This window comes from Mustela nigripes, chromosome 13, assembly GCF_022355385.1.
Source record: "Mustela nigripes isolate SB6536 chromosome 13, MUSNIG.SB6536, whole genome shotgun sequence".
Lineage (NCBI taxonomy): Eukaryota > Metazoa > Chordata > Mammalia > Carnivora > Mustelidae > Mustela > Mustela nigripes.
In genome coordinates this window covers 134,841,078-134,856,209 of record NC_081569.1, presented here as the reverse complement: position 1 = coordinate 134,856,209, position 15,132 = coordinate 134,841,078, and the positions used below count along the sequence as shown (strand labels likewise).

General features: G+C 40.2%; 1 protein-coding gene across 7 annotated transcripts in view; it reads right to left on the bottom strand.

Moving 5' to 3' along the window:
• Positions 1-15,132, bottom strand: part of UNC79 (unc-79 homolog, NALCN channel complex subunit) — a 238,398-nt gene that overhangs the window by 30,512 nt on the left and 192,754 nt on the right. For all 7 annotated transcript variants that reach the window (XM_059373859.1, XM_059373862.1, XM_059373863.1 and 4 more), the window contains 2 exons: positions 13,417-13,527; positions 3,586-3,690 (listed from right to left, as the gene is read on the bottom strand). In XM_059373859.1, the coding sequence (XP_059229842.1) occupies positions 3,586-3,690; positions 13,417-13,527 (216 nt within the window). The remainder of the gene's footprint in view (positions 1-3,585; positions 3,691-13,416; positions 13,528-15,132) is intronic.

Sequence of the window (15,132 nt, the reverse complement as noted above, 5' to 3'; positions counted from 1 at the left end):
AAAAATGGTTTATTCTAAGAGTACACAGAACAAAGATATATGACTTCATAATAGTGTACTGTTTTAAATTTTTTTTTTTAAGATTTTACTTATCTATTTGACAGAGAGATCACAAGCAGGCAGAGAGGCAGGCAGAGAGAGAGAGAGAAGGAAGCAGGCTCCCCGCTGAGCAGAGAGCCTGATGCGGGGCTCGATCCCAGGACCCTGGGACCATGACCTGAGCCGAAAGTAGAGGCTTTAACCCACTGAGCCACCCAGGTGCCCCTGTTTTAAACTTTTTCATCAGGAAGATTGAAACATTATTCTTAAGTCATTTTTCATGGACATGACCCCAAAGTGTCTCTGAAGTACCTTCTCCAACATAATTTTACAACTTGATTCTTAACATTTAATGGTTCCATGACAAATACACCCTTGTTCTAAAAAGATGAAGATGCTATTTATTTGAAACAGTATATGAAAATCCAAAAACACGTTTGGAATGACTTACTCTTTGGGGCTTCTTTATTCCTAAAGCTAATTTGTTTTTGTTATTTATTCACCTAGCGGTGATGCAATAATCACTGTTTTCATGGTTTCCTTAAGCACCGGGCAATTTAAACTGTCAGTGTTCTTTTGCTGTCTTGTGACAAGTGCTTATTATGGTTGACTAACATACTTCACAGAAAACCAGCCCCCAGCAGCCGTCATGGCATGGGGTGCTAGACCCCAAGAAGATCAGCCACACGGATCATCTCTGCTCAAGACTGAGGGCAACAAAGGGAATGTTCTCTGACTGAAGCAGGAAAACACCTTTCAGGCCTGGAGACCTAGGCTGTTTGGAGGTGGCAGGTCCCCATCCAGAACACCATCAGAAGCCAGTGACTCTCATTTACTGTCAGCCTGATAGCTTAAATCCCTCATGGGCCTTTCCCCTAAGCCCAGTCCACCTGCCCTCTTCTGCAAGCTAGCACGGATCCCATTCATTCCTTATGGTCGGTTTGTGTCCAAGTTGCTTTTACTCAAAAGCAGTGAAGCTGCTTCAGCAGAAGTAGGAGGGGCTGGCCAATGGGGCTGGCCATCCACCAGAAGAAAGTATAAGCCAGCCCCTCCTTAGGAATTTGGGTACTTCCTGGCTGTGACTTGTCTTCTGTCTTCCTCTTGGTTTGTCTAGCGTCCTGGTACAATGTGAGCTATTTTCTTTTGACTACAGTGTGCCCGACATTCATTGGTGGCATCGGCCAGTGATCACTGCTCTCAGAGGGCTTCAAGGCACCCCAGAAAACCAGACCATGGCTTACTGAGAGGACACCAACTTCTCACTAAATCTCATGCCTTTGAGAAACATTCCATTCTGGTTCTAAGGATTAAGAGTCTATGGTAGGGGAGGAGGGGAACCAGTGGTGGATATTAAATTGCTAAGTGAGAGCTGTTGTTCCTCCTCATCTCCCAGGGAAACTCCTGAGCTTCTGCACATACCTCAAGGCCCACACGGTCCCTCTTCCACACCGCTTCTCATTAAGTGTGCACCTCTGCTACCGTACCTGTCACCCTGTGTTGGAAATGTCTGCCTACATGTCAGCTTCACCCACTAGATAATAAACTCCCAGGAGGAAGGGGCCATGGCTTATTCATCTCCCCAGTGCCTGCGCCAAGTCAGGGCTCTGATTGGCTTTACTGAGCCTTTCTGTCTCCCAGCCTGAGCCAGCCACTCCCTCCTCTTTAGTACTTTACCTATTGTGCACATTTCCGGTAGAGTGGTTAGCCTAGGGTTTATGTCTATCACACTGCCATGTCTCCAGAACCTAGCCCGAGACAGGTGGTTGGTAAATACTTGTAATGGAAGATACCACTGAACAGTCCATGTGGCTCTTCGTCAATGGTCAATGGGGCCAGATGACGGAAGACCTCATAGCTCAGGTCAGTGCAGGTTTTCGGTGCAGGGAGTGATCTGATAAGAAGCAGAGTTTGAGCAAAACTCCTTTAGTCAGCCTGAGGCCAGAGGGCTGCATTTGTGTGGAGAGAGGAGAAGGCAGTGCAAACAGCTAGGAGCTGTTAAGGTGAGAGGGGCAAGTGAGGCCAGGAGCCTGACGGGGCCGTGTTCCACACCGAGTAGACCCTGGCTCTTGTGGTCACCACTGGTGCCAGCTGTGTGGTCTTGGGCAAGTCACTGAACCCCACTGAGCCCAGTCTCTCAGCTGTGACGCAGAACTAATATCTCCCACTGTTGTAAGGATTAAGTGAGGGGAGCATTAAAGCACCCAGCACGCTGCCAGGCGCACGACAGGTGCTTATGGTGTTTCCTTCTCCCTCATCTCTCCCACTGGCACCCCAGGTACCTAAGATTCAGGGACACTTGTCTAGTTCTTTGATATCAAGACCCCATTGCCCCTAGTCATTTAACCTCAACCTTGTAGGTCCAGACTCTGACACTGGTCTTCATGCTCACTGGGAAGAAATAAAACAGCTGTGACTCATTTCTTGGGCACTTTGCACAAAGGCAGTCTGAATGATACCCGGTCCCAGGTGTAGCAGAAGTCCACGTCTTTAAGTCTAGCCTTGGTGTGTGAGGTGGGGTCCCAGTCTACCTGATCCCCTGCCAACTTCTCTTATGTAGCCAGACTGCTTTTCTCAACCTCATCCTCAAGCCATTATCCCTAAATTTAGTTCACCATCCTATTAATGCCTCCCCACAATGCTTGAAGCCAGTCAGGCCCTGGTGCTTAAACCCCAACCTCATGGAAAGACTTTTGGCTGCACCCACCAGTCCTTTGTGGCCTACGTCACATGCCACCTCTTTCATGAAGTCTTCCCTGATTTCACATCATAGGACATGGGTTGCCTCCTGCTCTTAACACCCCCCAGGACTTTGTTTATATATAACTCCTCCCACAGTACTGGTGAGAGCCTATCTTATGTGTTAAAAACCTGCATACTTGTCTAAGATGCTGTGTTAAGGATGCCAGGGATGGAGGGGCTCAGCCCCTCATTAGCCCCTCATTAGCAACCCTACAGCCAAAAGCCTCAACTCAGTAATTTCTCCAGAATCTTCCTTGTACGCATTCAAGCCCTTCTGCCTCCGGGCTCCCAAGGGTGCTGGTGCTTTTCGCCTCCACCTGCCACCCCAGCTGGATTCCATACGTCCTGCCACTTCACTGTATGGTCAGGCCCACCCTCTCCTTCAATTCTGCTTCACAGAGACGTGGCGACCCACCCATATGCACGTGGCTCTGCAACCAGATCTCAGCCTCGTCCTCACTTGTGGCCTCATTAGTCCCCTGCCAGGTGCGGTAGCTGTTCACAAGCTGCCCTGCAATCTACCCAGCTGTTAATTTCTTGAGGGTAGAAATTAGTGTTCCCATCTTCTTTTGGTCCCTCACAGTACTAGTTCCACCGTAGGAACAAAATAAATGTGCCCCTTCTGTCTTGTTTACCCAGCGGGAGTGCCAAGTGCAGAATATTACTTAGGTCACGGCTCATATAAGATAGATTGGTTCTCATTTTGGGGTGGAATTATTCGATCTGTACATATGCCCCACGCCTTCCTTAATTTTTCCAAACATGGTGCATCTCATGGAAAGTATTACAAAAAGTGAAGAAACCCACCTGGACAAGCAGGAGGAGGTTTGTATCTGGTAAAGGAGATTTGAGCTTCAGGGCCTGCAGGAGCTCCAGAACAACACTGCGAGACAAGTAGAATTTATCCCGCTCCTAGACAGACAAAAGAGAAGAAGGTAAGCTTGTGTAAAAACTCAGTTAGAACAGACCTATGTCAAAAGAGCTTCCAGGAAGTTCACAGATTGGAAATGAAAACCAGTATTTGAAAATGCATAATGAATTGTCCTTAAGAAATAAAATTCAAATGAAAAAGAAAAAATTTAAAGGGCATTTTTGTGTGCGTAACGAGTTTACAGAAGCACCGAGAACACATAATTCAATGGATAAGAAAAAGATAGGATGTCTCTTAAACACTGAACCCACTGGATTAGGTTCTTGCTCACAGGAAATGATAAGTTCCAAGAAATGTAGAAATTAAATCAAAAAGCATTATTCCCAAAAGGAAATGATTTATTTAGAGAGGAGCTTATATAGTGATTTTCAGGGTCTTGTGGCCTCTCTAAAGAACTTACTTTTCAAATGGGCTGTTTAAGCATGCAGAAAAACAGACGGAATGTACCAGGTACTACCACTCTTCTTGGCCACATCGTGACATTTTGCTCTATTTAACGTTTTTCAGGATAAAGAAGACAACCCAGAGGGGCGCCCGGGTGGCTCAATTGGTTAAGTGTCTGACTCTTGGTTTCTACTCAGACCATGATCTCAGGGTTGTGAGATCAAGCCCCACATCAGGCTCTGTGCTGGGCACGGAGCCTACTTAAGATTCTCTCTCCCTCTTTCTCTGCCCCTCCCCCAACAACTCCTGCACATACTCCTTAAAAAAAAAATCACAGAAATTGTTGAAACGAACTATATGGTGTTCTATTTTCTTTCTCCCTTCCTTGAAGTAGCCACTATTTTGAACCTGGTGCATGATTTCACATATGTTTTTACTACCTATGCATGCCTTCATTACAAGATGTAATACTATTTTTCATGTCTTTGTAACTTTCTGCAACTTACAATTTGTTGCTACATTATATTTTTGAAATTAGTTCATACTGTTACATGTAGCTCTAGTTCTTTCAAATAAATAGCTTAATTATATTTTATTATATGAACATACCAACATTCATTGATCTGTTCTCCTGTTAATAGAACACAAGATCATTTTCAATTCTGTACATTTTTTTAAATTGCCAATGACAACACACACGCAGAAAAGTACATAGGACATAAAACTGCAGATGAAATGGATTTGTATAGACTGAATGCCAAGGTCAAAGGGCCAGCACCTCAGAAGTCTGTTGCGTGTCCCTTCCTGATCATAACAAAGTAACCAGAGACCCAATGGGTCTGCATCCACTTTCTTTTCTTTCCCCTCATTTTTATTCATGGTGTACTACTTCCTTGTATGTCCGATGAGCTCTGCATACAGAACGGTGTATTTAAAAAGTTATTTCTAGAAATCATTCGAGGCCTGAAATATTCTCTTCATCCAAAGAGCTCTCTGTTTCCTTTTTGCCAGCTCCCTGGAGGCACTAGCCTGGTCCAGGTTACCTTAACACACAAGCCCTATAATATCTTATCTTGGGCCACCAGAGGGTGTGACACTGAGCTCGATGGCTGTGAAGGTGATTTTACCTCTGGGTTATCTTTACTTTGTTGTCCTGACCAAACTGGGGTTGAGGGTGGTGCAGAATCAGACCAAGTCCCCGCTCTTTGAAGGTCCTAGATTCTGACTCTTGTTTCCCTCCTGGATCTTCTGGAATTGCAACTCAGCCTCTTAGTCACATTTCTGCACTTCTATGCTCTCCCTGATCTTAGCCTGGTGATTCATCTAATATCTGGTTAGCATTCTGATGCACTGAAGTTTTCAAAAAATATTCTGTTCGCTTCTTTTTTAACTTTTTAAGTGGGAAGATAAGTTCAAATGATCTAGCCCATTATTATCTGGAGAGAAGTCTTAACTTTTTATTGAAATTACACTAAATCTATAGGTTATTTTGTGAGAATTAACTGTCTTTATTATGCTGGGTCCTCAACCATGAACACAAGGTCTATCTCCATTTATTTAACATTGTTGAGTAAAACTTTCTGGTTATCTCCATAAAGTTTTTGCACATTTTTGTTAGATTTATTCTCTGTTGACACAATAAATGACATTTTTAAAGTACACTTTGTAATCATTTGTAACTGAATATTAAAGGTGGGTGATTCCTGGGTAATCATTTGTAAGCAGCATCCTTGGTGAACTCTCTCACTGAAGTTATAAAAAGGTGTCTACAAGTATATTTTCTTCAGTTCGTTTATAATTACAACATCTGTAGAAAGTGAGAGTTTTATTTTTCCTTTCCAGTCCTTATACATTTGATTTCTTCCTCCTATCTTACTGAATTGAGTGGGATCTCCTGGACCGTAATGAACAGGAGAAGTGATAGTGGACGTTCTCATCTTACTTAGTATTTTGAAAGGACTACGTTGACATTTCACCAGGAAGTATAGCGTTTCCTAGAGGTTTCTGGATATAACCCTGTAACAAGCTAAGTAAGTTCCTTTCTATTTCTAGTTTGACAAGTGTTGTTATGAGTGGATGTTGAGTTATATAGAATGCTTCTTTTGAATCTGCTGAGATAATGATACACTTTTTTCACTTTTAACCTGGTAACTTGGTGACATAAATCAATATTCTAACATTTAAACCATTCTTATATTCCAAGCAAATCCTCACTGGGCCAGGAAGCTTTATTTTTCACATACTAATTTGCTATTATTCATCCAGAATTTTTATACCTTTAAAGTAAAAATGGCCTGTAATTTTCCTTTCTCCCACTGCCCTTGTCTGTTTGGTATCACAATTCTACTGGCTTCATAAAAGATGTTGGAAGCATGTCTTTCTTTCGATTATATTAGTTTGCACAAAGTAGAGCTCACTCTGTTCCTTTGGTGTTTAATAGTAAAGTTGTCTTTAAAACTGGGACAGTTTCTCATTAGTGATTCCATTTCCTTAATCATTGAGGTCCAGCCATTTTTTTTTTTTTTTAGTTGTCATATGTCACATTTTTTAAAAAAAAATTGTCCCTACAGTCCAAGATTCCAAATTTATGAGCACAGAGTTGTTCGTTTCAAGGTCTCTAATACATCTAGAGTTATATTCCCTTTCGCATTGCTGATATGCTTTATCCATGCCTTTTCTCTGCTTCCCTTAATTGGTCTGGCCAAAGTTCTGCCAGTGTCATTGGTCTAATTCGGGAGCCCCCTTCTGGTTGTACAGATCCTCCACTGAAGTCATGTTTTCCATTTCATTAATTCCTGCTCTTCTCTCCATTATTTCCTTCCTTTAAATTATCTTACGGCACTCTGTTATGTTTATTTTAACTTGAATTGTTAGCTCATTTCATTTCTCTTTTTCCAACCGAAGTATTTAAGACTACACCTTTTCTTCTAAATATCTCTATAGCTATAGATCCCAACATTTAGAATGTAGTATTTTCACATTTGTGTGGTTCTAAATATTTTTCTAAATTCTCTTATCTCCTTTGATGTATGAATCATTTAAAAGTGTATTTCAATTTCCAAATATAGCAAGTCCTAGACACCATTAATCCAGTACCTTTGTATGAATTCAAAAGAGGGCACACGCACACACAGAACAAACACATATATATATGAACACATCCTGCAAACCCGAAAAACGCTGTGCACTTCCAGAGCCGCGCTCTCGGTAGGCTTGGCTGCACGCATGCCGTGCCCGGTCACTCACTCACACAAACCCTAGGCACCACACACGTACACATTCTATACACACCCCACCCTTGCAAAGGGACCTGGTTAGGGTCCGAATCTGGCAGGGGGCTGGGATTTAGACATCTGACAAGAGGGGACAGTCAAGAGAAGATCTCAAAGGCCCCTGGGTGGTAGCCAGGACAGGGCCTGGCGACCTACACGTGTGTGTGCCAGGAATGTGTGTGCGTGTGCTATTCTCCACCCTCTGAGATGGTGAAGCTCTACGTAGGGGTTGCCTATCCCAGCTGCTCGAGGACTTGACCAGGAGGCTCCAAATCTCAGTACAAACCTGCCTCAATACTCACATAAAAAGTAGTCTGTCTAAGATGTGTGTAGCCTCCCCTTAGATATGGAGCTTTTCTCTAGGTCACCCTTAAACACCTCTGTGCAGTTATGACTTTGTTATTGATCTATAATTCAACTGCATTGTGATTAAAGAACTTGGTCTCTGAAATAGATACCCCAGTGTGTGCTAAGACTTTATTTGTGTCCTGGGGCTCCTGGATGGCTCAGTCGGTTGAGTGTCTGACTCTTCATTTCAGCTCAGGTCTTGATCTCATGAGTTTAAGTCCTGCACTGGGCTCCACACTCGGTGTAGAGCCAAATGAAATGAAATGAAATGAAATGAAATGAAATGAAATGAAATACTTTATTTGTGGTCTATTACCTGTCCTATGTTTATAAATGTTATGTATATGCTTTTTCTTTTCCTTTTTTTATTACGTTATGTTAGTCACCATACAGTACCCCATTAGTTATTGATGTAGAGTTCTATGATTCATTGTTTGTGTGTAACATCCAGTGCTCCATGCAAAACATGCCCTCCTTAATATCCTTCACTGGGCTCACCCACCCCCCACACCCTTCCCCTCTGAAACCCTCAGTATATTTCCCAGAGTCCATAGTCACTGATGATTCTACTCCCTCTCCAATTTCCCCCACTTCTTTTTTCCCTTCCTTCTTCTAATGTCCTCCATGTTATTCCTTCTGTTCCACAAATAAGTGAAATCATATGACAATTGACTTTCTCTGCTTGGCTTATTTTACTCAGCATAATCTCCTCCAGTCCATGTTGATGTAAAAGTTGGGTATTCATCCTTTCTGATGGCTGCGTAATATTCCATTGTTTATATGGCCATATCTTCTTTATCCATTCATCTGTTGAAGGGCATCTCAGCTCTTTCCACAGTTTGGCTATTGTGGACACTGCTGCTATGAACATTGGGGTGCATGTGGCCCTTCTTTTCACTAGATCTGTATTTTTGGGGTAAATACCCAGTAGTGCAATTGCTGAGCCACCGGGTAGCTCTATTTTTAACTTTTTTTTTTAACTTTTTGTGGAACCTCTACACTCTTTTCCAAAGCTCTATACAGAAGAGTGAAACTCAACCATTCTCTTACACCATACACAAAGATAAACTCTAAATGGATGAAAGACCTTGATGTGAGACAAGAATCCATCAAAATCCTAGAGGAAAACATAGGTGGTAACCTCTTTGACATGGGCCACAGTAACTTCTTTCAAGACGTGTCTCCAAAGGCAAGGGAAACAAAAGCAAAATGAACTTTGGGGACTTCATCAAGATAAAAAGCTTCTGCACAGCAAAGGAAACAGTCAACAAGACAAAGAGGCAACCCACGGGATGGGAAAAGATATTTGCAAATGACACAACAAATAAAGGGCTAGTATCCAAGATCTATAAAGAACTTCTCAAACTCAAACTCCAAAAGCAAGTCAAAAAATGGACAGAAGACATGAACAGACACTTCTCAAAAGAAGACATATTAATGGCTAAAAGACACATGAAAAAATATTTAATATCATTAGCCATCAGGGAGATTCAAATCAAAACCACATTGAGATACCACTTTACACCAGTTACAATGGCAAAAATTGACAAGGCAAAAACAACAAATGCGGGAGAGAATGTGGAGAAAGGGGAACCCTCTTACACTGTTGGTGGGAATGCAAGCTGGTACAGCTACTTTGTGTATGTTCTTTCTAAAATACATTCTCAAACTGGAGAATTCAAGATTCTTTATATGTCTATTGGATTCAATTTGCTCCTTACATTGTTCAAATCTATTCATTTTTTATCTGCTTGATCTATTAATTACTGAAAGAGATGTGTCAAAATCTCCCATTATGAGTATGAATTTGACAACTTCTCTTTGTAATTCTATTCATTTTTTGTTTATATATATTAAGCCTGTATTATTAACTGTACAAGTTTTAGAACAGTCACATTTTTCTAAAGAATTGTTCCTTTTATCAATACAGGGCAACATTTTTTACAGAAATACTTTTTAACTTGGATTCTGTTTACTGGTTTCAGCTTTATTTTAATTAGTATTTGCGTGGTATATTTTTAAACTATTTTTCTTTCACACTTTCAACAGTGTCTTTAGATGTGTTTTAGAGGTATCTCTTATAAATAAGACATAGCTGGATTTTAAAAATCAAATCCAAAAATTCCTGGGACATCTGAGTGACTCAATTGGCTAAGCCTCTGACTCTTGGTTTCAGCTCAGGTCATGATCTCAGGGTCTTGAGACTGAGCCCTGAGATGGGCTCTGTGCTCAGCATGGGATCTGCTTCAGAATCTCTTTCTTTCCCTCTGCTCCTCTCCCCCTGCCTCTCTCTCACTCTCTCTAAAATAAATAAATCTTTTTTAAAAATCCAAAAATTCCTTATATTCATTGTGATTATTAGATTATTGGATTCATTTCTACTCTAGCTCATGGTGGATTATTTCTTTATGTGTTTTATAATTTTAGTTTGTAAATTCGTGTTCATCAAGACTGTAATTCTGGAAATTGTGTTAGGTCTAGACTGAAGTCATACCCATCCACAGTGGTTTGAGGATAGGTTTTGAGCTTACTTCTACCAAACACTCCAATGCTATTACCTGCTCTGTACCAATGTTATTTGACTTTTCATTCTGGGGGCTCACAGAGTACGTAGGTATCTTAAATTCACACTCTAAATATGTTCAAAGATAGGTTCATGTTACTAATTCTCAAAGGAAACTATAAATATTTCTAGGTTCCTAGGCTTAGATTCCATTCTTCGTCACCTCTATATAGGAATATAATCTTTCCAAATCACCCTTTTACTAAATGTATACCCTTTCAAGGGTTCTGACTTTCTACTGGGGATGACTCAGAGCCAGCTCCAAGCCTGAAACAGTCCCAAGACCTTCTCTGTGTGGGCTTCAAATCACAAGCCACTAAGGATAATTGGTGCAGACACTGTGGAACAGAGTGTGGTATTTCCTCAAAAAATTAAAAATAGAAATACCATAAAATCCAGTAATTCCACTACTGGGTATTTACCCAAAGAAAACAAAAACACTAATTCAAAAAGATATATGTACCCTTATATTTAGTGCAGTATTATTTACACTAGGCAAGATATGGAGCAACACAAGTGTCCACTGATAAATGACTGAATAAACAAGATGGACACATACACATTGGAATATTACTCAGCCATGAAAAAAATGGAATCTTGCCATTTGAGACAACACAGATAGAACGAAAGGGTTTTAGGCTAAGTGAAACATGTCGGGCAGAAATACAAAGTGCCACATAATTTCCCTTATATGTGGAATATGAAAAACAAAACAATCAAAAAACAGACTCTAAAATACGGAGAACAAACTGCTGGTTGCCAGAGTGGAGAAGGGTGAGGGGATGAAAGAAACAGATAAAGGAGATTAAAAGATATAAATTTCCAGTTATATAAATAAGTAATAAGATGAAAAGTGCAGCATGGAGAATAGAGTCAATAATATTGTTGTTGGGGGCGCCTGGGTGGCTCAGTGGGTTAAGCCGCTGCCTTCGGCTCAGGTCATGATCCCAGGGTCGTGGGATCGAGCCCCACATCAGGCTCTCTGCTCAGCAGGGAGCCTGCTTCCTCCTCTCTCTGCCTGCCTCTCTGCCTGCTTGTCATCTCTCTCTGTCAAATAAATAAATAAATAAATCTTTAAAAAAATAATAATATTGTTGTTGTAATTGTGATGATGTTATTGTAATGATGTTGTATGATGACAGATATATTTAAGCATTAAGTAATGTATAGAATTGTTCAATTGTTCAATCAATATGGTGTACACCTGAAATTAACATAACATTGTATGTTGATTAAAATAAATGTAAATAAACTAAAATAAATAAACTAAAAATGTATAACTCAACTAAAAATAAATAAATAAAATTAGATATATGCAAATCTAAGCAACAAAACTTGAGCCACTAAGCTCCTAAGACAAGTAACTCCCCCACCTCAAGACTGCTACGGTATCAGCTTATATGCTTACCACTCTGGTTCTCAATTTCTTCTCCAATTTTGTACCTTTCACTTTTACAATCATGTTCATTACATTTTGTCCAGCATTTCTATCCTTTCAGGTGAGACAGTTTTCAACTATCTAGACGGCCAGATTGCCAGGAAGAAAATTCTCCAAAGCCCTTACTTTTCCATGCCTTTTCTCTTGATTAAATAATGGAGAAGGCTCAATTAGACAGTGTTCTTTCTTCAACTATTTCCAATAGCTTCCCATTGCCCATGAAGAAGATGGAAAGACTCCGAGGCGTAAGCTTCCTACCAAAAATAGTCGTTGGAGTTGGACGCCTGGGAATGGGTAGACGGCAAGAGCAAGTCAGGAGGCCACTAACATGATGACTGGTTAGGAAGGCACTTAATGTATAATGAGTGTTCTAAACTAGGAATATCTTGACTTCAAAATAATGGAAGGTCCTCTGTAATCAATCTTTGTAGTGCACAGCATGGGAAGCACACACTTATTATGGTTTTTCCTCTAAAAAATGTATAATTTAAATACACCAAGCATAAAGAAAATTAAGAAATAAAATGACTTCTTTTCATTGAATTCGTATATGTCTTCATTGTTTTTGATACTGTGCCTTGATCTACTGTGTACTGATCTATTGTTGTAAATGAACAACAACAACAAAAAGAAGTAAGTTCTTTTCAGGAAAGATTTGAAAGAGGAAAAAATGCTTATTTTTTGGATACTTAGAAAACATATTGTTCCGGGCAAAGTAATAATTTCTAATAAGAAAGACTAAAGAGAGGATTATCATGGAACACTTAACATGGTAGAATGGACACAGGATCATAAGAAAAAGACAAGAGTGTTTTAAATAGAATGAAAGCCTTAATATAAAATTAGATTTTTTTTAATGGGGAAAATAAAAGGCTTATACAAGTGGACAGCATGAGTAAAGGAATATTCTGAATGTTCAAGGAGGAACAACAGGAGCAGACCCCACCGAAAATAAAGTTGAACATCTGGAAATTGGAAGAGGAACATCGCATACTGTTCTTAAGGACAGAGACGCTCCCAGTTGGCCCTGCCTTTCCATAAAGATAGCGTCTCCCAGCTCCAACAAGGCTGCTATGTGCACGGGGCAAGCAGTACTTTTCCACTTCCTCGGTAGTGGGCCAGGGGAGACGAAAGATAATGCAATAGAGAAACCATTATGAAGGCAAGATGACAAAAGATGAGATTACAATCTCAGAGGCCAAAAACCCAGAACTGGGGAGACAGACAAGTGATGAGAATTAAGGAGCACTCTAAGGGATTTTACAAATGACAGGCTGATATTTTTCTACTTTGGGTATGAAAATGACATGCCGTGATGGCTTGCCCACTAATCACGAGATGGTGAACTTGAAAAGGACCTTCAGAGGTCATTTAGACCACCTGCTCATTTCATTTACAATATCTCTTCTCTTCTAAATCATATGATCCTCATTTCTCCAAATGTGCATATGTGAGGTACTATATATATATATATATATATATATATATATATATATATATGGAAACACTCTATGCAAATATATATATATATTCCAATATACAAATATATATATATATATTCCAATGATACTTATTAGACCTCAGTAAACTGCTCAGGTTTAACTATACTGACGGGATTAACCTAACAAGCATTGACATTGTTTAGAAACAATGTTCCTGACAGTTTCCAGGTTCCAGGGAACAAACATGTAGGCAAGCTTACCTTTGTGAAAGCTCGGTAACAGAGACCACACACCTCCACCAGGTAGGCCAGAGTGAAGACAGAGTTCTGAATCACAAAGCTGAGCAGTTTTGAAAATGGCTCCAACAGACTCTGCAATAAGATTGGGGCCAAATAAAATCAATTGTTGATTCTTTCATTAAAAAAAAAAGTCTTAAAATCTTCTGGTACTTTAACTAATGGGATCATTCTTTCATTTAAAATCTGCTTCCTGGTAGTTATGGAGCAACTCTGTTGGTCTAACAAGAATAGAACCGGGCCTTCAATGCCTTAAAAAGCAAGATTTAATCATTTTATTGCTCCAAAAAGAAATCCATTTTCCCAGGTGGCATCCTTTATAAACCTTATCACCGTCAATCCTATCCTCATGTCCACCCCGAGCAATCAAGACGCTGTGAGATTTGTATGAGGACTTTCCATTCTATTTCTCAGAATCTGTAGGTATCAATGGGCTCCTCCATCCAGCTCCTCCAAAACCTGTCATCTCCGTTCAACAGCACAAACCATCCTGCATGTAAGTCTGAAGCACAATTAGCTTAGATAAAACTTATCCCGACCCAGCTTCCTGCCAGTGTTTATCACGAAGGTCCAGCTTTGGTTTCTCCATCTGAATCCCACCCATAAAGGATCAGTTTTAGATCCATCTGCTCTCTAAAGTCATTTAGAAACATTTATTGAGCACCTACTAAGTGTCAGGCAGAGCTGGGTGCTTTTATATAGTTTATCTTGTTCAAATTTCTTATGACAATCCTGGAGAGACAGTTTGTTATAACAGTTAATGACACAAGCTCATGATTCCACACAATTATTTTCAAACTCTAGCTCTCAGTGACCTGGAATAAGTGATTCAGTCTCTCCACACTTAGTTCTCTCCTCTGTAAAAACAAGGCTAAGCAGGACCTCCACCTCATTAGTGTTGCTGTGGGCAATGGGGGAGGTAATGTAGGTAAAGCACTTGGAGGCAGTGAGTGCTCCCTCTGACCTGCATCAAGGTCTGGAGCTCGCCTAAGGCCATACTGCTCTTGAATACAATTCAAATCCAAATTCCAGGGCAATTTTCCAAAGTCAGAACTGCTCTTTAAGGAAGACAGAATTTTAATTGGGCTCCAAAAGACTTCCATGCCATGATTTCCACTACTTCTCAACCTCCGCAGTCCTCATGGTCTGGATTATAAAAGTAAACATGCTCAGCGTGCAAAGGTTGGATCTACAGGAAAGTACAGATAAGGAAGTAAAAGTCTGTCACCCCACCACCTCGTGATAGCACTTTACATATCTCCCTTCCTGCTGCACTCCAGTTTACCTCGTTGAAATTGTGTACATATGCAATCCTACATTTTGTCAATTTCATTTTGTTAACATAAGAAATCTCCAAAATGATTTAGTTCTTCATAATCATCCATTTTAATAGCCACAATTGTCACATTTCATTATAAATAACATCCCAATAAATATGTTTTGTCTGAAATTTGTAATGTCATTTTCTTCCTTAGAAGATATCCCAGAAAAAGAATGATTGAATCAAAGGATATGAAAGTTGGGGGGGGGGTGCTTTTTCCTTACTGATCCAAAAATGAACTTGTTACATGTTAGTTGTGCCTGAGAATAAGAATTCTTTTTTTGTTGTTGTTTCTATTCCCAACAGAAACCTGTGTAGCACTTTCTATATAAAAACTCTTAAAGGAACCCTTTGAAATA